Source organism: Callorhinus ursinus, unplaced genomic scaffold, assembly GCF_003265705.2.
Source record: "Callorhinus ursinus isolate GAN/ISIS: 27379988/994484 unplaced genomic scaffold, GSC_fseal_2.0 scaffold33, whole genome shotgun sequence".
Lineage (NCBI taxonomy): Eukaryota > Metazoa > Chordata > Mammalia > Carnivora > Otariidae > Callorhinus > Callorhinus ursinus.
In genome coordinates, this window is record NW_027397095.1 from 16907642 (window position 1) to 16934704 (window position 27063).

At 39.0% G+C, this 27063-nt stretch overlaps 1 protein-coding gene across 5 annotated transcripts; it reads right to left on the reverse strand.

Moving 5' to 3' along the window:
• Positions 1 to 1539: 1539 nt before the first annotated feature.
• On the reverse strand, positions 1540 to 25983 carry AGTR2 (angiotensin II receptor type 2). 5 transcript variants are annotated; one of them, XM_073879101.1, is made up of 3 exons: positions 25899 to 25983; positions 5590 to 5651; positions 1540 to 4259 (listed from the first exon to the last, which is right to left on the reverse strand). In XM_073879101.1, the coding sequence occupies exon 3, from the start codon at positions 4222 to 4224 to the stop codon at positions 3139 to 3141; it is 1086 nt and encodes a 361-aa protein (XP_073735202.1). In that variant the 5' UTR covers positions 4225 to 4259; positions 5590 to 5651; positions 25899 to 25983; the 3' UTR covers positions 1540 to 3138. The 5 variants fall into 5 exon arrangements, with proteins under 5 accessions (XP_073735202.1, XP_073735200.1, XP_073735203.1 ...); XM_073879099.1 differs by lacking the exon at positions 25899 to 25983 and adding an exon at positions 15727 to 15860; XM_073879102.1 differs by lacking the exon at positions 25899 to 25983 and adding an exon at positions 15727 to 15860 and having other exon boundaries at positions 5578 to 5651.
• Between the last annotated feature and the right edge of the window lie 1080 nt (positions 25984 to 27063).

A 27063-nucleotide genomic window follows, 5' to 3' on the forward strand; every position in this document is an offset into this window, starting at 1 on the left:
TGGTTACCTCATGCAATTCTCTACAGCATGGAGCACAAGAAAAGGGCAGTGGAGAATAAGAGAAAAAGCCTCATCCATCTGCCTCTTCCCCTTTTCTCCATGGGTGCAAATAAGCCACCTGCCCAGAGTTCTTGGACTGCTGTGGTTGGGGTGTGCAAGCAATGAGGTTTGGAGGGAAGGGTTAAGGACTCTGCAAGACCATCTCTGAAATATTGCTTGGTAGCTTAGGATCCATATTTAAACTACTAAATACTGCTGTTGGGATTACTCAGATCAGCTGTTAGAGCCAAATTTCAAGATTAGGGACTCATTTGTGCCTCAGTGTCCTCATTTGCAAAATGAGAATAATTGAGTCATTGTGGGAATAAAATGGGATAATTCATAAAAATATGTGTAATAGTATACAGCATATAATGCTCACCTAATAGGAGCTATTGCTGTTATTATTAAGAGGCTCCTGGGCATTGTGTAGGTGAGGTACATAAAGGAAGGCCCATAGAAAAAGGAAGGAGATTAGGTAATACCTGGAAATATGGCCAAATGAGAAGACCAGTTTCATTTGCTGTCTGAAAAAACTTACCTGAAATGTACATTTGTAAAGAGAAAAGAGGACATTTATGCCTTTGTACATTTCTGCAGTCCGAGTTCGCATGTTCATGCACCACCTTTTTGACTGACATTTCTTCTTAGTCCCCAAAAAGTCCAAGTCTCAAAGAACCACTCAGGGCTCAATACTGGCCTCCTATAGAAGTGGAATCCAGGCTTAACATCCCAAGAACTAATGAAACCATTCTCTTTACTAAGGGGGCTCCCAGGGAAGGGGGGGTTGTATTGTAATTAGTATAATAAATATTACTGTGGTAAAGGAATTGACATGAGCAGAATGATAATGGCTGAGTAGGTGTTCATCATTTGAATGAAGGATCCTAGGGGTGGGAATGATTGAAGGGGTGTTCAGGAAGACAGAGTTGTGTGAACAAAAGCAGAGGGGCATGAAAGAACATTAGGCCTTAAAAAAGCAGTAAGTCCTTTTGTGATGCTTGAACATAGAGTATAAGAGAGAGATGGCAGAGACAGAAAAAACCAGGAGAGCTGGGGAGGATCAGATCTCTTACAGTCTTGCTGATAGCAATCTGGACTTTCCTTTCATAATTACTGAGAAATTATGGTTGAAGACTCAAGAGAGAGAGACTTAGAAGAGTCCATGAAGAAGCCAGATAAGGAATGATGGGGACTGAAACAATAAAGTATCAGTAGGGATTGTAAGGAGGATACACATACAACAAAAGGTAAGAATCTATAAATTAAAAAAAAAATAAGTATAGGGTTGCTGGGTGGCTCAGTCGGTGAAGCATCCCACTCAATTTCAGTTCAGGTCATGATCTCAGGGTCGTGAGACTGAGCCCTGCATCGGGCTCCGTGCTCAGTGTGGAGTCTGCTTGGGATTCTCTCCCTCTCCCTCTGCCCCTCCTCCCCACTCTCTCAAATAAATAAGTCTTTTTAAAAAAAAAAAAAAGTAAGTACACATGATCTTCCGATTAAAGATTTTATTTATATGCAATGTTTTACAAAATTATTTAAAATGTCAAGTTAGAGTCGGTTACATATTTAGCTATTTATTTTGTCGATAATAATAGATTACATGAAATTAGGCATTTCCCAGAAAGTGGGGTGAGAGAATTCTTTAATCTATAGCCCTGGAACCTGGCAGACACACAAAGTCTTTGAAACTTTTATTTCTACCTCAGAGGTCAGCATTGGTCTAGGAAGGTCCTAGATAACCTGGTATAATGTGGGGCTGGTGCAGAATAAAATGTCTAACTTCTAAAATTAGGACTCATACTCTAAGTAAACTCTAGGTAACTCAGTCAGTTTTAGGTACTTCTCCGACAGGAGTTCCAATAGTGTGGAAAAGGAGATCCATGGACCAGCGATTGATTTAAGAGAGTGCCACAGAATCCTATAAAATCTGGAAAAAACAGAAGCCCTAGGTATAGGTTCAGACTACCCCATGGTCTCTACCTTCAAAGATACATGGCACTGCCCTGACAGGTAGGGTTTTGTGTGACACCAAAATTGTCATTTGCTGGATCTCTTTGTCTCCCTGGGTATCAAAACTCCACATTCTGGCATAACTTTTTCCCATGCCTGTTAAAGGTTTATTACAAACTAAAGAGTTAAAGAAGCCCTCCAGATATTTTGGGAAGCAACCCAGAACCAAAGCATCAATAACAAAAGTCAAGTCAACTTCCTATATATCAAAGCACCAAAAGGTCAAGGATGTAAAAAGTGACCTTTACATCTTATAACACGACACAGTGTTTAGTTATTGTTTTCAAAAAATTGTCAGAGAACATAGAAATCTTCAAACAATAGTTAAAACGGATAGAAAGTTCTAAAGAGCATATATTCAGAGTTTAGTGAACACTCAAATATTTGTTAATCTCAAATCTATGTTATTATATATTGTACTTGCTCTAACTATAAAAATAAGATAAATGCAGTACAGGTGATCTAATCTACATCCCTAGCCCTACTTGATATGTAGCTATATCTTCAATATCAGCCTGTGCTCAAATAAAATGTAAAAGGTTATTATTTATAATATTTTTAAGTAGAAGGCATATGCCTAGAGCCTGAATAATTCAATACCAATACTGTAGTATACTTCACTTCGAAATGCTCATGTTTCTTAGCATGATGTCTTGTAAATAATGCAATGAGTTAAAAAAAAAAAAACAACTGGCCTTGCTTCGAGAGGAAAGCCTGATGAAAATAGATATAAAAACCAATTAAAAAAACAAACCAATTTCAGCATCTGTCAAGGAGAAATCTGAAACCCCAAATCACCAGTCACAATTTGCTGTCAATTATCATTTGAGATAACCCCTCAGTGACTTCTAGGTTATGGTTCTGTCCTCCCAATGACAGTCTTGTACCCAGAAACTGAAGGAAACCGGGCAATTCCTGAAAGTCACTGGGTAACACTTCGAGTCATATTTGGCTTCCTGTTCTAGAAGAGTGAGAAAAGATTACATTAAGGGAGAAACTTACTCCTTGACTAAAGGCATTAAACGATCCTTCAAGGGGCCCTCGAACCAAGTAGCCGTGTTATGAACATGTATTCCACTCTCGTGTTTAAGACACAAAGGTCTCCATTTCTCTAAGGGAACTGTTTTTTCGGCATGACACACTCTCTCGCTTGCCTTGGAGCCAAGTAATTGGAACCCTAAACACACGGCGGAGCTTCTGTTGGAACCGGTTACCAACAAAACAATACAGAAAGGGATTAATGCAGCTGTTGGTGAATCCCAGAAGGATGGCAAAAGGAAGTGCCAGGTCAATGACTGCTATAACTTCACAGCTATGAATGACACCCATCCAGGCCAGAGCATCCAGGAAGGTCAGAACATGGAAGGGAAGCCAACAGATGATGAACGCCAGAACGACAGCCGCTGCCATCTTGAGGACTTGGTCGCGAGTTATTCTGTTCTTCCCGTAGCTATTGGTCTTCAGTAAGTGCTTTCTGATTCCAAAATAGCATGTGGCTATGAATATTAAAGGGATAATAAAACCAAGGATATTTTTCATTAAGGCAATCCCAGCCGACCATTGGGCATATTTCTCAGGGGGGAAGGCCATAATGCAGGCGTTCACTCCCAAATACTCAATGGTTCGGACATCTCGGAAATAGAATGTTGGCAATGAGGACAGACAAGCCATACACCAAACAAGGGGAACAATATAAGACGCTTGCCAGGGATTTCTTCTCTGAGACAGAAAGGGATAGATAACAGACTGGTACCTATCAACGCTCATGCAGGTGATAAAAAAAATGCTTGCGAACATGTTCAGGGTCAGGAAAGAACCAAACACTTTGCACATCACAGGCCCAAAGAGCCAGTCATATCTGTAAGAATAATAGGTTGCCCAGAGAGGAAGAGTAGCCAAAAGCAGCAAATCAGCCACAGCCAGGTTGAAGATGTAAATGCTGGAAACCTTTTTAGGACCCTTTTGACAACAGAACAGCGTAACCACAATAGTATTGACAAGAAATCCAATCACAAAAATAATATAGTAGAGGATGGGAATTGCATCTAAATGCTTATCTGATGGCTTATGTGAGCAGTTAGAGGTCGACTCGTTGCCAATGATGTTCACAAGTCCGAAGTGAAGGCTGTTGGTGATGTTTTTGCTGATGGTGGCCAGGGTGACGTTCTTCATATTGCAAGCTCAGTAGCTTCTACTTCTTACGCCTTCTGTGGAAATTAAATAAAAAAAAAAAAAAATGGAACTCCCAGAACACATATGGAGTGTAGGACATTATTAAATCATTAGCATTTTGAAAGTTTGTCGAAAACAAAAAAAAAAAAAAAAGAAAGAAAGAAAGAAAAAAGAAAAGGTGGGTGAATATAGAAAACACTGGAAAGCCCAACCGTGCCTTGTGAAATAAGAGTGGATTTTGTTCCTTGAAGAAGAAAAAGGAATTTCCTCAACAGTACCAAGCAGGTAAGACATTTCAGCCTCAGGGACTGAAAGTGCTGAACAAAACTCTATTTTGCCCATCATTTCTATCATCTTTTCAAAAAGCTTAAAGGAAATCAATAGTTCAAAAGGTTAGCCTGGGTAAGAAATAGGGGAAACAAATAAGAAGGAGTCAAGAAATAAGAAAAATTAACATTTCAAAAACACTTGAGCACATATCTCAGGCTGTATACTTTCTAGAAACCACACCGCTGCCCGCTATTGCATAGAGAAATGCCTTATTCAAGTAACTAATTATGTACAAATCATTACAGCTATGGAAAATATAAGTAACATAAGCTATGGAAAAAATAAGTTAGGGCACAAAAGACTGAAAGAGAATATGCAAAAGGAACATACTGAGATGGGGGATAGGGTTGGTTTTTACTAATTTAACACGAATTCCTTTACTTCTACTTTTCCATTGTTTTTATAATAATAATATCATTAACAGGGAGCTCCGGAGTAGGTACGTATTTCTAAAAGCCCCCTGAACATTTTAATAGAGACTATTAGTTTTCGATCTAGATGTTTAATCTGCTTAAAAGGAAATTCATTTTCTTTTTCAATTAGGAAAAGAACAAGAAAAAAAAATAGCCAAATCTGATTTAGAGTCAAGTAGAAATAGTTTTGGTTGCTCAATGAAATAAGAATTGAACATCAATGATGAATCATGAGCTAATTGTATCATTTTTCCTTTGCTATCATTTCAGTTTAAACACAATAAAATAGGAACAGTGCTACATGGCTCTCAAATGTTATAATCAGTGCTCAGGTTTTTCTGATACTGGGTTTTGTTGTTGTTGTTGTTGTGGTGGTTGTTGTTTTAGGAGCAGCATTACTTTAAAACAAAAGAAAATTAGCTGAAGATAAACACAGTAAAGGAAAGACTATTATTTTTGATAGTTTCAAAATACATCTAACTACTCAATAAGAACCATAATCACCAAAGAATCTCCTAATAAACAGCAAAGTTATCATTTTTGTCTAAAGCTCACTCTCTCCCCATCTTAACCTAACAAAGTAACATGAAAGAATCTCAAATAAACCCACTTGCAGACTTACTGGTCGTTGGAGTTTAAAAGTTAGTTATCATAAATCAGCTTGCCTAGTTCCTACGTGCACCCCTGTAAGAGAAACAGCGGGGAAAGAATTTAGGAGGTTTGCAAAAATACAGTGTTAAAATACAGGAAAAAGGGAAAGTTCATCCATAAAAAAAAAAAAACCACTTTCACTTAATGTATGTTCTACTCTCCAGATACAGTATATAGAAATTGTGCAGACCTACCTTAAAAATTCAGGCTGAAGAATGCTTTTAATGCTTTTAAGTCTGTGCTTATTCGTTCCCTTAGACTCAGGGACGTAATAGCACGAGATCTCTGGTTTCCTTCTTATATGTTCGGTCTGTCCACTGGGAGCCTTCAACCTACATAATTCTAGGGCTGACTTACGAACACTTGCCAGCCGTTTTCAGAGAGGTTTTTTTTTTTCTTTTTTTGGCTGCAAAACATTAATCTGAAATTCTCACTGTCTCCAATCATAACAGCTCATTCAAATAAATCTCAAACCAAAAAATGAAGTTTCCACCAATGTGTTGGAGAATTTTGAAATCGGTGGCTTACTTTAAAAGAAGAATATAATTATTTGCAGAATCTTCTCTTTCCTTTTCCCTGATACTGACACTCTAAGGCGAGTTAAGGAGTGGGGAATAGAGAACGTATTCTGGTAGCAGCACCTTTGTCCACCAACGTCTGTTACCACCGTCATTACTTTTTGAGATTTTTTTACCTCTGTTCATTAAAGAACAGTAGTGACTTTACTCAAAGTCTAAACTTTCTCAAACTTCTCCCTTGCTTCAAGCAATTTTTGTTGGCTGGTTGCTGGAGAGATGGTGATAGGAGGGATATAATTTTCATGGCTTCGGAAAGAGGTATTAGCAAATAGTGTCTCCTTTCATAGGTCCCTGTCCTGTTTGTGGTTTCAACACAAAGCACACAAAGGTGAAGAAGGATCAAGCAACCACCACGGTTCAGATCACTGTAGGTCTTTCTTTTTGGTGGGGGTGGGGGTGACCAAACTTAGAAATCATTCCCACAGCCACAAGAGTGACAAAAGAAAGAAAGATCGGGACAGGTGACAGCAGTGAGACTCACAGCCAACAGCAAACTCGAAGTGCCAAACACTGTGCTGAGTGCTCGGTAATTTCAGAGCGAGCCAATGGAATGTACTGGCCGGTACAGGGCCTCTAGGATACAACTGCCAGGCTCCACAAGCTCAGCTATACCCACTTCCTTATCCTACGACCTTGGCCAAGTTACTTTTCTTCACCGTGTCTCAGTTTTCTCATCTGAGAAATGGGGATGATGTTGATTACCTACAACACAGAGTTCTGAAAATTAAATGAGCTCATACATTTAAGAGTGCCTGAAACCATGCTTCACATATGGTAGATGCAATGACAAAGTCTTGCTATTACCTCCATTTTCCAAATCGGGAAGCTAGGGCTCACAGAGTTTAAATGACTTTCCTGAGGTCACATAGCTATTAAATGGAGGACATCTGAATTTTAACCGAGGCAATCTCATGACAGAGTCCATGCTCTTAACCTCCACGTAAAAGGAGGGAGCCCTCGCTGGCCCTTTCCTCTCTTTCTTTGTCCTGGCAAAAAGAAAACGTTCGGCATTTACAAAAAACCACAGCCGATCATTCACGAGCTGTCACAAAAACACCAAAGGAGGGGAAAAGAGTTTGAAGGATTGTTATGTGGGAGAACAAATTTTTCTTAATTTTATTCCCATTATTGCGGCCAATCCTGTGGCACATGGGACCAGAAAGAAGAGATCACGCTTCCCTGAAAAATATTAGTAGGATTCAGAGGTTTGCACACCACCATCTTGGTGACTTTCGGTTAGACTGAGTTTGCGCATTGAGGAAATGCTCCTAAGATACATACACACCATTGTATTACATTTCAAAATATTTGTTTCCTGTGCTCTGGACAGATTCAGGTGGAGGCTCTGTCCAAATGATGGAGCACTGATGTCTGGGAAACAAATGAGCGGGCACATATGGTTATCGGCAGGAGAGATGAAATGGGAACCGGTTTCACTCTTTGTTTAAGCCTAGTTTCTCCCTCCATTTCTAGTGTTTGTTTTTGCCACATACAGGGGAATTTTCCAGGCCAGAGCCCCCTGAGTGGTCACGATGGGTCAGGTTCCCACCCTGCTCTATTTCTAGCCCCCTCTAGGGCCCGTTGCAAAGAAACAGCCAGGAGGTAAGCCATAAACATTTGAGAACAAACTGCAGGCTCGCCTCTGGGAGACCTAGCCTTGAACACCCCTGAGGAGCAGGGGACCTTGTCTAGAGCTTTTGTCCTTCATTAGAGTTAAGTTCTGACGTAAATAAAGTTTAAAGAGGCACACATTTCCCAGAAGATTAAAAGAACATTTACTCGGCTTCCTCATAATTTTAGAAGCAAAAATTTTCACAACTCAAAGAAAAACTTTGTAACTGCAGGGAATTAAGGGAAAAAGTTTTTTTTTTTTTTAAAGAGTAACAGTAATATCGACACCACTTGAAGCAAGAAATACGGCATATTATTGATTCAGCAAAGAACTCCCAAGTTAAGCCAACAATGTAAATACACTTGAGAGTCAAATAAATGTCAGCCGTAGGAAGCAATACAACACAAAAAAATCCACTCTCCTGGGGCCAGGGGCTAATTTTTCTGCTGGAAGATTGACTTTAAAAGCCTCAGGTCATTTGAATAAATTATGCAGCTCTTCAGGGCAAGTGCAGCTTGGCTAGCAGAATTAAACAATGGTAAATCACTTTAATTTTTTTCTAGTGAATACCTATTATTTATCACGAGATTACTTAACAGTAAAATTTAAACGACCAGATTAAGAAAAAAAGATGTTCTTGAGAGGACTTTCTCCTCCGCTAGAAGTATGCGGGGTTCGGAAAAAAAATGTTATTTGTCCCTCCCACGCCCACTCAGAAACACAGATGAGGCTTTGAAAGCGAACAAGAATTATTAAACGCAAAAGTCAGGATATAATGCCCTGGTTCTAAAGGTGAGGATTAGAGGTGCGGATCATAGAATAATTAAATGTGTGGGAGCCATCTTTTTCAGTTTAAGTTTTTCGGGGTCATTTTAATTTCCCCCAACCCAGCCACCTGAGTCCCTATCCAGACCAACAGCATTTCCATTTCTCCCAAGTTCTACAAACGTGCACTCACATGCATGCACACACACACACACAGATACCCACATACATCCTAAACACCAATCTTTTTCAATTCACTTACCCATAGGGAAGCCTTACTTTAATTGCCACTGTATTTTTCCAAACCTGGGTATCCCTGAAAGGAGGATAGTTAAGACGATTGCTCATTATTATATGTCTTTCCAGATTCTCTTTGCATCTTTATAGTTTCCAATATGATGAGAACAAGAATATCAGGACGAAAGCAAGTGAAAAAGAGCTAACAATCAGATTATTCATTTTGCAGAAACCAGCCTAAAAATTCAGTAAAATGGCCAATATGAGTGATTATTTGCATCAAATTAACTGTCTGTTTAGGCATCATATAGAGAGTAACTGAGAGGGATATTAAATCAGTTAACAAGGTGGAATCCATGTGATGAAATGAGTAGATGTCTGATTCAGTACATTCCTGAGACCAGTTGTTTCCAGCTGAATCTGGTCCCAAGAACATAAGGAGAAGGAAGGGTTCCAATTTCCCTTTACCCCAAAGGCATCTGCAGGCCTGAGCATCATGTTCAGACCAGGATCTCACAGACGGCACCTGAGTTCTACCAAATAGCATCTCAATGCTATGTAACCCAACTGGTGGAAGAATAAAAAATTGATAATTGTCTTTATTTTTGGTTCACATTCATTTAACTGATCTGGCATTTCCCCCTACTTATCTGACTCAATTAATTAGGTAGGGTATTATAATATGCCACTCCAAAATATGCCACTTTGGCATAAGGATTATTTTGAGCTAGAGACAATTGAGCAGAAACAGATATAGGAAAAACTCTCTGCCCTCTTCCTATTTGCCTGAAAGCAGGATATGAATTTATAAATGTGTCTCTCTTTCCTTTACCCTAAAAGATGGAACTCTTAATGCCCGGCAGAGCTCTAGACTCTTATCAGCCCAGAGATGGACACCAAGAGGAATCTACATAACAAACCTTACTAAATATTCCTATCTTCTATTAGTTTTCTCCATATATTTACCTCCCTACAGTTTGCCACTCTAAAAGCCTAGACCCCTTTTCTTTTGTCCCTTCTCTATAAATTTGTTGTTCTTTTGTTAAGACACTATATGAGCCCTAAGTTCTGACCACCACTTTGAGTTACTCATCACTGAGTTTTCCCATGTGTATGCATAATGCACATGTTAATCAACTCTGGCTCTATTGAATCTGTCTTTTGTCAGTTAATTTCACACCGCCAGCTACTGGACCTAAGAGGGTAGAGGAATTTTGTCCTTGCTGACAATTATCTGAAATGGCCAATTAATTAAATACACCAAACCAGCCAGTTGTCTTATCAATATTTTAACACCACTGTTAGGTAATGAGGATGTTTTGGGAGAGTTGTTGTCAGATTGGCTCTCATTAGGCAGTCGGTCAACAAATCATTAATCTAGAGTGGGGTCCATAGGCTTGAAGTCCAGAACAAGAACTTTCTCAAATAGCCCAGGCTTTCAGCAATTGACTCATGCCAACAAAATTCTCACAAATCTGGGGATGCCAGGGTGGCTCAGTTGGTTAAGCGTCTGACTCTTGATTTTCGCTCAGGTCATGATCCCAGGGTCATGAGTTCGAGCCCTGAATCAGGCTCTGTGCTGAGCACAGAGTCTGCCTGAGATTCTCTCCCTCTGTCCCTCCCTTGACTCATGCTCGCTCTCTGTCTTTAAAATAAATAAATAAATAAATAAATAAATAAATAAATAAATAAAATCTTTAAAAAAATTCTCACAAATCTGATATACCACCTTGACCGCTACTGTATTGTTTTATAATAAGGATATACTACGTTTCAATGACCGTAAAGCTTGTGTTCCTTATTTAAAGCACCCTCTCCATCTCCTTCCCAATACCAATAGAGGAAATCTGGTTTGGTGACTATGCTATCAGACCAAGAAAACTGGTAACTGGGAGCATATTTCACTTCAGCTCTAGGAAATTCTATAGCAGGGATAATCATTCTAGAAGCCAGATTGATGAGTCCCCCAAATCATTCTCTCCAATAGTTTTGCCTCTCTGAGCCTTAATTTCTAGTTGCCACCCAATTTTATTGATACTCTATTTTATAATAGAGTATCTATAATAACTTAGAAGCTATAGTCAAGTCCCTGCTCCAGGCAGCCTAGAAGCGTTTGTTTGATTAATTCAAATAAGACAAACTCTCAAAGTTGGAGAATGGGGGTGGGGAAAAGCAATGCCTCATTGTTTGTGTCTACAGCAAAGAGAGAGGGAAGGGAGCAAAAGAACATCTCTCAAAAACTAGCCATAAGTTCAGAGAAAATAATAAAAACAAACGGTTATTTAGCTTTATTTAAGGGACTCATCTGCTCAAACTCTTCCTGAGGCCCCTAAAAAGACAGAAAAATAACAACACATTGTACAGCTTTGTTTGTTTGTTTCACAGAGAGAGAACATGCACACAGCAGGGGGAGGGGCAGAGGGGGAAGGAGAGGGAGAGAGAATCTGAAGCCGACTCTGCACTGAGTGTGGAACCTGATGCAGGACTAGACCCCACGACCCTGAGATCATGACCTGAGCTGAAACCAAGAGCACGAGGCTCAACCGACCGAGCCACCCAGGGGCCCCTGTACAACTTTGGATACATTTTGCTTTAGGAGTATAAAACAATTTAAGATTAGAAGATAGAGCTGATGACAGGAAGTCAAGTGACAGGAAGTTTTTGAAGGATTATAGGGCTTTTACTCCAAGGAAATGAAAAACAGGATACTTATCACTCGGAATTCTGAGACTGCTTGAGATTTTAGGTATTGACCCTACCAGTATTTGGATTCATGGTGTTCAACACGGATTTGTAAAATCTACAACCAAAAGGAGAATTTTTACTGTAAATAATTTGCAGTGCATCCCCACAGAAAATAGCTCATGTTCAGATATCTGGAAGTTGATACAATTCCATACAATTATGTTGTATCTTATTTCACTGTTAATAATCCTATTTCATATTGGTCCTATTTTATATTGGTCACACAGTCAAAATTATTCACCTTTTTTAAAATTGAGATATAATTCACATACCATAAAATATGCCCATTTAAAATGTACAATTCAGTGGTCTTTAGCATATTCACAAAGTTGTGTGACTATCACCACTATATAAGTCCAGAACAGTTTCATTACCTCTAAAAGAAACCTAATACCCAGGGCGCCTGGGTAGCTCAGTTGGTTAAGCGACTGCCTTCGGCTCAGGTCATGATCCTGGAGTCCCGGGATCGAGTCCCGCATCGGGCTCCCTCCTCGGCAGGGAGTCTGCTTCTCCCTCTGACCCTCTTCCCTCTCGTGCTCTCTATCTCTCATTCTCTCTCTCAAATAAATAAATAAAATCTTTAAAAAAAAAAAAAAGAAAGAAACCTAATACCCATTAGCAGCCACTCTCCTTTTCCCTCTCCCAGCCTCTATTCTCCTCTTAAGCTTAAAAGATGAACTGTAGCTTAGAAATTCCACAGGACATTGTCTAGAGAAAAAGATAACAAATCAAAACATAAATGAATGAACTTTAAGAACAATCTTGCATACTATTTTCATTGTGCTTTAGTTATTTTCAATGGCACGAATCTGTGGCCCCACAGATTGCAGTAAACTGAACACTCATTCAGTGAACATTTAGTCCTGTTAGTGTAAGTCTACTTCCCCCTGACTGTATACATTCTTGTTGAGCCATTTGTACTAAACTCCCAGTCAGGTTTCTTTGGCGTTAATGCAAAAAATAAATGTCATGTAAATAGCCTCTAGCGTTGATTCTATCTGAAGGTCCCCTACCTCTTTGTGAAGAGAAGCCACTTTTCATTTCCCCAGACATGAAGTCCCCAGGGGTTGTTAGGGAGATGCTGACATCAAAGACTGTGAATAGAGTAGGGAAGGGGTACCGGCCACTATACTGGGCACTCAAATGCATCATATAAACCTCTCAACAATCCTGAGAGACAGTTCTTATCCTTGTTTCACAAATAAGGAGAGGAGAAATTCAGACATTGAAGCACACAGAGGTTAAATAACTCGTCCAAGATCAAACAGCTTGTAAAGTATGAAACTCAGGCTCAAACCCCAGGCATGATGTTCACTGCACCATTCTGGTAAATATGAGGCACGAGATGAATTCCTTTCCCCAATTCAAGAGGGCCTTCTAAGCATTCTGGGAGTTTCTGGGTTAAAGTCAATCAGTACAATGCTTTTAAAAATTAGCAGGATAACTCAGGAAATGAGAATAATTGACAAATATAATATACTCAGAGCAAATCTCACAGGTAAAATGTTGTAAAGAGAAGATTTTTCTTTACGGACTCTTAACTCAAAAGTCAATGCCTATAGCTGAGACGGAGTCAATAAGGTGAAAAGAGCTTGAATTGCAACAGTTTAGAGCTTTGTTTATATAACTTAATTGACTGTACCAATCTTTTTGGAGTGCTGGGAAAGCTTTCTGACGAAATCTAAAACTGTGTACATATATAAAATAAAATGACAATGAATACATAACTTGTCCTATACTTTCAAAATAAATGTATATTTTCCCATCAGATTGTAAATTTTTATTTTTTCCCTTCAAATTTTGCCAAATACTCAGAAGCTCCAGGCACTCTGTAAGACTTAGGATGAATAGTAGAGTAGAAAAAAAATGTGAGTTCTATTCCATATCCAGCTAGCTAACCTACCTAAAATGCCTTCCCACTGTTCAAGACAGCAAACTCCAGGACAGTAGAGGAGACAGGTGAGGAGGATCCAAGCTCATTGCTCTGGTTGTTAAAAAGTAAATCTCTGAGAATAAAAAATTGAATCGGGCCAGTAGGTCAATTATGGCAGTTCGGTGCTTATTCGGAGGTTTGAGCATGAAAGCTAGAGAAGAGAATGGTCCTCCTTTCTCTGGGAAAGAAGTACATGGAAAATGAAAGAATGGAAGGATCATCCCCTTTACCAGCCATTTGGACCAAATACAGTCAGTTACTGGAAAAGTTGGATTTAACATTTGACAATGCTAGCCCTCTGGGTGCTCATGAGGATACGGCTGACATTAGCCACACCATCTTTAGAGCCTGAGCTTCCCTGAGACACTCGTTTTTTTAATAAACACCTTCTCGAGGCCTACCATGAACCAGGCCTTGGGCCAGGTGCTGAAAATACAGAGATAAATAAAATGTGCCTGCTAGTTTCCAGGAGCTTCCGGTCTCATTTATTTCAAAGAAATAAACTTTTTATAACAATTTCTTTCTTTCTTTGACTTTGCGAATATGAGCAAGCCTTAGGGGGAGTTCTTAGGATAAGGAGAAGGAAGTGAAAGCAGAATCTTTCAGAGTCTACTGTAGACCAGTGGCTGTTGGAAGACTAATACTGGTAATATATTGTCCATTTGTCAGAGTTGCTCTCTCTCTCCCCTTCCTTCTCACAGCCATTCCTCTCCCCCTCTCTCATTTCTCCTCCAGCAATTCATTTTTGCATTTTGTCGTTGTTACCATTTTTGTAACTTGCATTGGACAGACTGCAATGAAAAATATATTTTTCCACATGTTACATATTCAAAGTAATAGGCATGCCGTGGCCATCACTGGTCTCAAGGACCAGACAGCTCAGATGATTAGATATACAACACAGGGATCATGTGGACAGATCAAGGCAATAATGTGGCTGACTGTCACAGAGGCTGACCTGGAAGGAACAGTACAGTCGTGGTACAGGTTTATAGGAACTTAGGTATTGTATCGCTCCAAATAGACGTAAGCGTCCAACCGCTGATGGCTTTACATTCACAGATTAAAAATAAAGAAGATTTCAAAATATGTGACACGAAACATAGTGTTAACGATTTTGAGGACCTCAGTCTGTTCTCACCCATATTTAGTCATAGAGCACAGCAGTTCAAAATGCAAGCCCTGGAGTCAGATGCACCTAAATTGGGTCCCTGTTCTACTATTTACTAGCTGTGTGACATTAGATAAGTTACTTCACATCTCTGAGCTCCAGCTTCTTTGTCTGGGCTATTATAAGGATTAAATGAGACAATGCGTAATAAAGCATTTAGTACGGTAAGTGGAATATAGTACATTCAATGAATAGTTTCCATTTGGATTAAACCACCGTGATTACTTGTCAAAAGTAAGTAAGCCAGGGGCGCCTGGGTGGCTCAGTCGGTGAAGCATCTGCCTTTGGCTCAGGTCATGATCCCAGGGTCCTGGGATTGAGCCCCGCATCGGGCTCTCTGCTCGGCGGGGAATCTGCTTCTCCCTCTCCCCCTCCCTCTTGCTCTCTCTCTCTCAAATAAATAAATACAAATCTTAAAAAAAAAAAAATTAAGTAAGCCAAATAAATCAGTGGTGCACTAGACTATTCTGTTGTTGCTTTATACCAAAACAAGGTAGATGTAGTTTTGCATAAGATACATGGCAGCATAAATAAAATATTTTCTGGAGACTAAGTGATATATGTTCACATTTCTGCAAACATAGAGTAGGAAGAAGAGCAGTACCTCCTCACAAGTAATTGTGGATTGTGGGAAATAACGTAGATAGAGAGTACATAGAGCAGACACAAAGTAAGTGGTAACATTTAAGCACGTTGTTGTTATTATTGATGTTGTTGTTATGATGCTTAAAACGAATAATACCAAGTATTATTAACTAAACATAAGCAACATTACTAACAATTACCTAAAACTGCCTAAAGAGCTCTAATCCCACTCTTCAACTTCTAAACAAAGTTACGAACTCAAGTGTGGCTTAGCAATGACTGGCAAAGAATTTAGAATGAAAGACACAGCTTATGTAGACAAACTGTACACATCAAATAATGTCACTCCTCTGTTCAAATGTTTCCAGTGTCTTCTCCTCCTTTAACGTGGCTTACAAGGCCTTCCATGATATAAACTGCATCCCTCCCCCAACCCACATACACACCAGCATCACCACTACTCCAAAGACCTCAGTTCCTACCTCTTTCTTCCAGTTTGCTCCACTCCAGTCACACGGGCTTCCTTGGTACACCTCCTACTCCCCAAGCACGCTCGGCCCTCAAGGCCTTCACAAATGCTATCCCTGACTGATGAATTCTCTTTCCCCAGATAGCCACGTCACTACTCTCTCACTTCTTTTTAGATCTCTGCTCAAATGTCATCTTATTAATGAGGCTTTCCCATCCCTTTCTAACTAAAAGATCCCCCATATCCTGCTCTATCTTACATCGTAGCCATTATCACCATCTGACAAAGCATTCACACACACACACACACAAACACACACGCACACAATCACATTTTGTTTACTGACTTTCTTCTCAGACCAGAAAGTAATCTCTGTTAACAGGAAATTTGCCTCTGGTTCACTGATGGGTCTTTAGGTCTCAGAGCCAAATTTGACACAAACTAGGGACTCAATAAATACTTGTTGAAGGAACGACTGTCACTTAGACAAATAAATCTGTCCTTTAATTGGAAGTGTTTTTCGTTAGTTTGAAACAAAGGACCACCTGATAGAAAATTCTCGTATCAGTTACACCTAGACTTCTGACAACTCTCGATTCAAAAATGTACCCCGAATATGGATTTTATGAAACTGGTATGGATTTAAAGTTTTCCTTCCTACTTGTTATCATTGTTGTCGTTCCTAGGCTCAGAATAATACCACCTGTTATGACAAACATTTGTCATCATTGGGATTTATGATATATTAACATTTCAAAGTCTATTTGAAGTCCTGTTATTGAAATGCAATCTGCAGCTCTCCTTTGCAAAGTAAATTCATCAGCTGCAGGGCACAGAGCTTTATTTGTGCTATTCAAATTTTAGAAAATTTCATACCAAGTACAATATTCAAACTAGATTTTTATTATTTAACTACTAATAAAATAAATGAAACCTAATACTATGGACTGTTCAGCAAAATTCCTAATTGTTCTTACTAAGGAAAATTGCTATTTAAGTCCCAGGGCAGAATTCAACCGAACCATTTCTAAACTACAATATACATTTCTTCTGATGGTGAATATAAAAATGAAGTTCCTCCATCAACTCACTTATCCACTCATTTAAAAACCATTTCTTGGGCATCTATTGTTATATGTTAGACACTGTACCAAGCTCTAAGAGTGTGATACAAAAATGACTGAGATCTCAGCCCTTAGAAGAAAGTCTAAGTTGATTGAGGGAGATTAATACAAATATCAGCATTCAACATGCATACAAAATGTGGAAGGAACACTAAGTCTGTTGAGGCAAAAATTTCGAACAGGGAGTAACCATGAGGCAGGTCATGAAGGATTGGTAGGCTAATCAGACAGAAAAAAAGGGAAGAAAAGAATTTAAACAGAGGGCGCCTGGGTGGCTCAGTCGGTTAAGCGTCTGCCTTCAGCTCAGGTCATGATCCCAGGGTCCTGGGATCAAGTCCCGCATCGGGCTCCTTGCTCAGCGAGGAGTCTGCTTCTCCCTCTGTCTGCCGCTCCCCCTGCTTGTGCTCTCTCTCTCTCTCTCTCTCATTCTCTCTCGCTCTCAAATAAATAAGTAAAATCCTTTAGGGGCGCCTGGGTGGCTCAGTTGGTTAAGCGACTGCCTTCGGCTCAGGTCATGATCCTGGAGTCCCGGGATCGAGTCCCACATCGGGCTCCCTGCTCAGCAGGGGGTCTGCTTCTCCCTCTGACCTTCCTCTCTCTCATGCTCTCTACCATTCTCTCTCTCTCTCTCTCAATAAATAAATAAAATCTTTAAAAAAAATAAATAAAATAAAATCCTTTAAAAAAAGAATTTAAACAGAAGGATACAAAGGTGGGGAGGCACAAACTGAGATGGACTTTTGAGGGAATGAAAAGATATTTGGCAGAACAGGGCTTAGGCCATTGTTCGTCAGACTGAGATCCGATTATCAACTGCATGGCTCATTAAAAACTCCAATTCTTAAAGGCCACTGCCAGACTTCAAGATATGGCCCAAGGACCTGAAGTCTTTAGTGAGCTTCTGACCTGACTCTGATGCACACTAAATGTAAGAAGCTGGTGTATGGCAGGGAGAGAATGGAAAGTAAGTGTAGAGCACAATAAAAATATATGTCGGGGCACCTGGGTGGCTCAGTCGGTTAAGCCACCCGCTCTTGATTTCAGCTCAGGTCATGACTGCAGTCGTGAAATCGAATCCCCTGCCAGGCTCCATGCTGGGTGTGGAACCTACTTAGGATTCTCTCTCTCCCCCTGCCCCTCCCCACCCCCTGCTTGCACTCTCTCTTCTCTCTAAATATCTATATCTATATATCTCAAAGCATTATTAAAAAGGGCCTTTATAGGGGCACCTGGGTGGCTCAGTTGGTTAAGCGACTGCCTTCGGCTCAGGTCATGATCCTGGAGTCCAGGGATCGAGTCCCACATCGGGCTCCCTGCTCGGCGGGGAGTCTGCTTCTCCCTCTGACCCTACCCCCTCTCGTGCACTCTCTCTCAGTCTCTCTCTCTCAAATAAATAAAATCTTTTTCTAGAAAAAGGGCCTTTATAACCCCACTTTGGAGTTTAGATTTAATCTGCTCATTTTTTAAAAGATTTTATTTTTAGGTAATCTCTACACCCAACATGGGGCCCGAACTCACAACCCCAAGATCAAGAGTCTCATGCTCCACCCTCTGAGCCACCCAGGTGACCCTCATCTGCTCATAATGAGGAAGTTTTAGGTAGAAAACTGACACAATTAGGTCCTTTTTTATAAGAAATGTTTGGACAACAATGGGCAGAATGAGTAGGTATGAAAGAACTTAAGGCTATACATCCTATTAGGATGTTTGGGTAAAAGTTCACACTCTATATTCCTCACCAACCTTAAATATGACTCGAAATTCATCATAAAAGAGGAGCTTGAAAAAAACTATGGTCATGGCATGTACAGAATCTGTTGTTCGGTTTGAAGGAAAGGTTGGTTAGGTGAATAATCCACTGGCTATTGTTTCCTAAAAACGCCTGACATTTTCTCCTATTACGTTGCAATCTATAGAAAAGCAGGGTTTATCTGTGGAAATAAACTGATTTTAGTTTGCCTCTGGATTGATTTTGTGAACACAGTTGATCAAATCCCTTCGTAATTTTTCTGAATTACCTCAAGCTTACCATATTCCTAACCAAATGTCCATGTGTAACTAACTTTCATTCCTCCTGAATTTCTGAAGCTTCAGGTATCCTATCTGTGTGAAGGTATGTCTGTAAAGTGTGAGAGAAACCGTTTACTTTTCCCCTCTAAGTTGATCCAGTTCTACCAGCTAAAGTTCTCAGACTTTGTATATGAGGTTCCTTTGAAAGAGTATTGTTCAGGGCAACGTTACTCAATAAAAGAGGTAACCGTAGTGGTTACTTCTATTCACACAAACGTGTGTAAACATTTTATTATGACAATTAATTGAGACATTAGTACTCCTGCTAATAATAACTGTGTTAATAATAGTTACCGTTTCTTCAGTACTTATTATGTGTTAGGAACTGTACTAAGGAAGCATGTTACAAGTATCATTATCTCTCTCATTTATCCCTCATAACAACACTTTGAGGTAAGAACTATAAGTCCCCCCTTACAGGAATTGAAACAATTTGGCCAATGTCCCTCAGCTGATATATGACAAACACAAGATTGGCATTCGTGTCTGCTTACCTCAAGAAAACGACATTCTTGACTCCCTTGTTCTACCATCTTGGCTCAGTTTAATTGTATCTAGTTTTCTTCCTGGGTTTATTACTGTCACCATGATTCTTCTATTCCATCGCGCTAAGATATCAAAAGATCCTATGAATCTGACTTACGAAGGTTCAGGGATTAGAGATTTCCCTTGAGACTCATTTTAGCTTATTATGAGTTATTTTCCATAAATATATGCAAATTTCAATTTCCTATAAGTGTCCTAAACTACTTCATATATGTGTTCTTTTTCTAGGGATACCCTATGCCAAAAGTGAAAGCCTGCTCCTCCTCCCTTTAAATCGCTGATAAGATGGAGAGTTCTCTAAAGGAATCATAGTCCACACTGATAGCATCTCAGATTCAGAATATTAGGGAAAGGGATAGTAGATTTTGGACGAAAGTCTTAGCTATAGGGATACTGAGTATCCAGTTTTCCTCATCAAAATAGTAATAGTAAAAATACTTTACATTAGGGGCGCCTGGTTGGCTCAGTCAGTAGGGTGTCCAACTCTTGATTTCGGCTCAGGTCATTGTCTCAGGGTCTACGGGATCAAGCCCCACATCGGGGGGGTCCCCACTCAGCAGGGAGTCTGCTTGAGATTCTCTCTCTCCCTCTCCCTTGGCCCCTCCCCCCACTTGCACTCCCTCTCTCTATATAAAATAAATAAATCTTTTTAAAAAATACTTTACAGGGCGCCTGGGTGGCTCAGTTGGTTAAGTGACTGCCTTCGGCTCAGGTCATGATCCTGGAGTCCCAGGATCGAGTCCCGCATCGGGCTCCCTGCTTGGCGGAGAGCCTGCTTCTCCCTCTCCCTCTGCCCCTGCTCGTGTTCCCTCTCTCGCTGTGTCTCTCTCTGTCAAATAAATAAATAAAATCTCTTTTAAAAAATACTTTACATTAATGTTTATCAACCTTTGTCACATCTGTTATCTTATTCAATCCTTACAAAAACCAAGTGGGTTATTATTTCGATTGTTACATAGAAATTAATACTCAAGAGCAGTTAAGTGATTCGGTCAAGATCTTATGGCCTGTAAGGCTCCTGTCCCTATTCCAGTTTTCAACCAGCCTCTTTGGTATTTCTGCACAATGTAATTTTTTACAAAGAATATGATAGACAATTCACATGAAGGGAAAGAATAATAGCTGTTATTCCTTAAATCAGTCCCCAAGTCAGGTATTTTACATGCCACATATATGACTGTCAAAAAAACCTTACACAGTAGGTATTATTATACTCATTTTTCAGCTGCAATACCAAAACTAGTAACTGGCAGAGCTGAAATTTAAAACTAGATCTGTTTGGCTCCAAAGCCCATGGTCTTTCCACTAAGTGAAAAGAGTAAATGAACACCAAAAAAGTGTTCATACTTCCAAAATCAAATAAATTCCAATTAAAACAATCTCGGATTTCCATTTTTTTCAGCTTAATGAAATAGTCAAAAAAAGAAAACTTTGAACTGATGAGATTTTACTAATCAATGATGGGATTAAGAACTGCCAATATGATCATACTTAGCAAAACTCAATTATTCCACTCTTAGTCATGTGTCCCAGAAAAGCAATTAATCAGAAACAAGAAGATACATGTAGAAGGCTATTTGGCATAATGCACAAAAATTGGAAACCGCTGAGTTTTTCAATATGATATTACTACTATAGTATCAATATAGTGAAATGTGATTACTGAGAAGCTATGTAGGAAATAGAAAAATGTTTAAGTATTTAGTTAAAATAGCATAACCCAAAATTGGGTCTACTGGGTAGCCACCTGAAAAAATAATACCAAATCAAGTTGGATCCTTAATTCTCAGTTTATACCAAAACAAATTCCAGATGAATCAAAAATTTAAACATAAGAAGCAAAAATATAAAAACAGTAATGAAGGGCATTTCTAAGCATAATGCAAAATCCAGGAGCCATCAAATGAAAAGCTAATAAATTTAACTACCTAAATGTTTCTAAAATTCTGCAAAGCACTGAGTGATGTATGGAATTGTTGACTTACTACATTGTACACCTGAAACTATATGACACTGTAAAAAAATAAATAAACTAATGGAAGAATTTTTAAAATAAATAAATAAAATAAAAATCTGCATAGCAAGAAAATTCAGTTAGGATGTCAAAAGAAAATTACTGTGAAAATGGATATATGCAAGGCACATGACAAACCGCTAATTTCCTTAATATATAAAGAGCTCCTACAAATCAATAAGAAAAAGATAAACCAACAGAAACATGGGGCAAAGACATGACCAGAGAATTCATAGAAAAAGGAAAAATAGGGCCACCTGGATGGCTCATTCGTTAAGCATCTGCCTTTGGCTCGGATCATGATCCCAGGGTCCTGGGATCGAGCCCCGCGTCAGGCTCCCTGCTTGGCGGGAAGCCTGCTTCTCCCTCTCCCCCTCCCCCTGCTTGTGTTCCCTCTCTCGCTGTGCCTCTCTCTGTCAAATATAAATAAATAAAATCTTTAAAAAAAAAAAGGGAAAAATAAATGGCAAATGAGAAAAATGGTCAAATTCTCTCTTAATTGGAAATCCCAAATCAAAACTACACTGAGATACCATCTCTCAAACATACTGGGAGATTTTTTTAAATCATTGATAATATACTACATTAGTAAGAACATACCTAATTGGTCACTCACATACATTGATAGTGAGAGTCTAATTTGGTACAATTTCTATAAAGGAAGATTTAGCAATGATGTCTATCTCCTTTGCACCAAGAACTTATCCTATGAATTTATTTACATATATGTGCAAAGAAGTACAAGGATACTTATTACAGTATTGTTTCTAACAAAAGCATTGAAAAGAACCTAAGTACTCATCTGTAGGGGAGTGTTAAAAGATAAGATATTCATATAATGAAATATTATGCACCAGTTAAAAAGAACAGAGAGGCACTGTATGTTGCAATGTGAAACAATTTCCAAGATAAATTATTAACTGAAAAACACATGATACAGATACTTTTTTTTAAGAGAGGGAGAGAGAGAGAGAGAAGGGGGCGAGGGAGAGAGAAAATCTTAAGCAGTTTCCACACCTAGTACAGAGCCCAACATGGGGCTCAATCTCATGACCCTGAGATCACGACCTGAGCCAAAAATCAAGAGTCAGACGCTTAACTGACTGAGCCACCCAGGCGCCCTGGTACAAGTCTCTGGTCTGGCATGTAAGGACTTGGAAATTTTCACTCCATCCTAACAACAAGTAAAAAGCTGAACAAACTGAAAAATAAACTTTTCTTAGATCTGTCAGAGAAGTGAGGGGAAATACTGCCCCCAAAATTGCAGCAGCAGACAGACAGATACAGAGAATCACAACTCACTGGAGCAGATACCCACAAGCAGAAAACCCCAAGAGAACCAGTACCCGGGGCAGGAAAACTTAAACTATAAGTGACAAATTGCTGGAGGCTCAGTGTGGATATGTCTGAGAGTTAACAACTCCAGAGAGAACCAAGTCATAGGGAGGTCTCCACATTTTTTGTGAGTTTTACCACTAGGAGTTCTACCAGGTTCTCACAGTGAATATCAAAGAAAGATCCCTTTGTGCTTCCCTCAGTGGGAGGGAAAATGAAATACACCAGAGTATTTTGTTGTTGTTTTTAAGGGGGCCTGGCTTCAAAAGAAACAATTTATCAGAGTTCAACCTCCTAGGGTTTTATCAGAGCATAACTGACCTGGAGGACGAGAAATACTCAACTCCAGTCCCCTCTAGCCATCCCGTCCCATCTGAGAAGGATACAACTGAGAAACACATAGAACATTGACAGCCCAGGAGCCCTGGCTAGCTAAAAGACTGATACCTAATCATAGAGCTATAGAATGCTTCCTCTTCCCCCCACACCTTACCACCACATCACTAAAGATCTATTTATCAGATTTTCTTTTGCACCATATATTATGTCCAGCTTTCAACAAAAGATTACAAGGCCTACTAAAAAACAAACAAACAACAACAACAACAAAAAAAACGCAGCATGAAGAAACAGAGCAAGCACCAGAACTAGGTTCGGTTATGGCAGGAATGTTGAAATTATCAGACTGGGAATTGAAAGCAACTCTGATTAATATGCTAAGAGCTCGAATTCAAAATGTAGACAACATGTAAGAATAGATGGGCAATGTAAGCAGAAAGGTGGAAATTCTAAGGACCAAAAAGAAATGGGAGAGATCAAAAACACTGTAACAAAAATGAAGAATGCCTTTGATGGGCTTGTTAGTAGAGTGAACACAGCTGAGGAAATAATTTCTGAGCTCAAAGCTATGTCAATAGAAGCCTCCAAAACTGAAAAGCAAAGGGAAAAAAGACTGGAAAAAAAAACACCCCAGAAAATAATATCCAAGATTAGTGGGGCAACTATAAAAGGTATAACATGCATAATGGGACTATCAGAAGGAGAAGAAAGGAACAAAAGAAATATTTGAAGAAATCAGACTGAGAATTTTCCCCCACTTAATGTTCGACACCATACCACAGATCCAGGAAGCTCAGAAAACACCAGGGAGGATAAATGCAAAGACAAACACCAAAGAAAACACTATACTGAGTCAGATCTTATTCAACCTCCAGAAAATCAAAGACAAAGAAAAAATCTTGAAAGAAATGAGAGGGAAACCCCTTTAACAATAGAGAAGCAAAAATAAGTATTATGTCTGATTTCTCAGAGCCATAGGAACAAGAAAGAGTGGAATGAAGTATTTAAAGTGTTGAGAGAAAACAAACCACCAACCTAGAATTCTGTACCCTGCAAAATTACCCTTCAAAAACGAACGAGAAATAAGGACTGTCTCAGACAAGCCAAACTGAAGGAATTTCTTGCCAGAAAACCTGTCCTGCAAAAATGTTGGAAGTTCATCGAGAAGGAAAGTGATATGTCAGAAATTCAGATCTACATAAAAAGGCAAAAGCACTGGAGAAGGAATAATTGATGCTAAAATAAAAACTTTTTTATTCTTAATTGATCTAATAGATAATAGCTTATTCGAGATAATAATAGCAACAATGTATTAGATTATATATGTTTATGTATAAGCGAAATAAATGACAGCAATTATGTAAGGGAGAGGAGGGAGGAATTGGATTATTTTGTTATTACAAGGTGCACGCCCTACCCATGAAGTGGTACAGTATGATTTGAAAGTGGACTTGGATTAGGTGTAAGTGTATATGACAAACTCTTAGGTAACCACTAAAAAAAAGTAAAGAAAGAAGTATAACTGGGGCACCTGGGTGACTCAGTCAGTTGAGTGTCTGCCTTCGGCTCAGGTCATCATCCCGGGGTCCTGGGATCGAGCCCCACGTTGGGTTCCCCGCTCAGCTGGGAGTCTGCTTTTCCCTCTCCCTGTGCTCCTCCCCCTGCTCACACGCTCACTCTCTCTCTCTCATAAATAAATAAAATTTTTTTTAAAAGAAGTATAACTGATATGCTAGGAAAGGAGAGAGAAATGGAATCATACAAAATGCTTAATTAGAGCTACACAGAAAAAGAGTGGAAGACAAAAACAGAAACAAGGAAAAAAGGCAACTAACAGAAAACAAAACAAATATGGGAGAAATTAATCCAACCATATTAATAGATTGCATATCATGTAATTTATCTATTTAAGTGAACAAGTCAATGTTTTGGGGTATGTTATATTGTTATTATTTTTAATTTTGGTAAAATATATATAACAAAATTTGACATTTAAAAAATACATGTATTCAACAATCTTGCACAATTACGTGTATTCTATTATGCTACAATTACTATAAAAGGTAGATTTTTTTTAATTTTAAAAATAGAAATAAAAGGTAGATATTTATACAAAAATGCTTTTAAAAATATAGAATGTCTCTGAAAGAAATTGCGACAATCGTTGCTTCTAAGAAGTGGCACTTGGGGATTGAGTAAAGAATGGAAGGGAAAATAATTTCTCATGTATTCTTCTGTGCTGTTTTCATGGTTTATCATGTTAATATATCTTATTCACAAAAACCAAAAAATTAGAAAAAAATAAATGTATCCAGTATATTACATAATTGGCATTTTTTTATTGCTTTCACTTTTTACACTAATGTCCAAATCACTAATAACTCAGGGTTCTCTTTCCCACTTAGAACCCTGATGAAACTTCAGAATCTTTCTTAACACAGTGTTTCAGACTTTTACAACCACTGAACCAAAGCAACTCCCAATGAAAAATATAATTGAAATTATGTAAAGAGATGTACCCACTGAAACTATGTTGCACTAGAGATCTCTCTATATACAAGTCTTTCCCGGCGACTTGGCTATTACATTAAACAATATATCTTTTCAAATAGTACTTTCCCAGAAAATATAATTAAAACAAAGATGAATAAATATGCTAAATATGAACCATGTTGCTACAGTTTTCTGATTGTGTGTTTACACTTCTTTGCCAGATTAAAGACAAGAAAAACAGCATTTAAGGACTTATATACTTACCCATATGTGGAATATTCCAAACTATGTACCATTTCAACATATCCTGGCAGGTTATCTAACAATGCTGCAACATTTTTAAAGCAATCCGACTGCCAAGTCTCACAGTGTGGGATCCAGATGTGGAAGGTATTTGGAAGCGTGTATTTGCTTCTAGGCAAACCCAGGATCAGTCCATGTGAATGAATTCCAACCTCCTCACCCCTGGAGTGTGGGTTAGTAACCATGACTGGTACGCATTGTTGGTGGCTCTGGAACAAGAATGATCCTATCTCGCATTTGCCACCAGCCAAAAACTTGCAGCGAGCCTTTCTTGGCAGGGAGTCATTTTCAATCTAAGTGAAATGCTCAAGTCCATGGCATTTCTTTATCAAAGCCAGTAGCAGTTAGAGTTTTGCAACCTCCAATGTGCACGTGCGTGTCCAAGGACGCACGTACACACTCACGTTCCCTTGCTCTAACCCCAGCCTCCCCTTAGAAGAAGCAGAGAGGGAATGCTTTTCTCAGACGTCATGGGCTAGAATTAAAATTTCCTTGACATGATTTTCATCTAAAAATCTGCCAGTATTATACCCAGAAGGAAAAGGCCTGTTGCATAATTCAACAATGGGTGTGGCTTCAGTTTTCTCATCTGTAAAATGAAATAACCTTATTGGACAATCTCTTTTGATCCTATCTAGTTCAGACTTTCCTAAATAATAAGAAGCATTTAAATATAAAGAACTTTTCACAGAACATAGGAGCGATATTCAATCCCCATTAACAATTCATGTACCTTGAGGCTGGGATGCAAGGCCTAACTGGCTCATCTCTCTTTCTTGAGGTCTCTTTCAACTCCAAGATTCTATTGGCCCTTGAGGTGTCAGTTTTGTAAACTAATATATCTGCATTTTTTTTTAGAACACTGAACACGAACAACTCATTCGAACTGAACACTTCAGCCCTTGCTCCAGCCAACAAAACATGAATAGAAATCTAGGTATTTATATTAACAGTGGTAAACACTGAAGCTGTCTGCTGACAGGAATGTGTCCATACATTCCTAATAAAAGCAAACAGAGCTTCACCATGAGACAATAGCAAAATTTCTATCCCTGCCTCATCCAGATCAGGAATTACATGGAAAACTTTGGCATCCTTGAGAGTCAGATTGATACCAGCACTCCCA

Excerpts from the sequence above, each read along its gene's own strand:
- AGTR2 (XM_073879101.1), bottom strand. The coding sequence starts at position 4,224 with ATGAAGAACGTCACCCTGGCCACCATCAGCAAAAACATCACCAACAGC.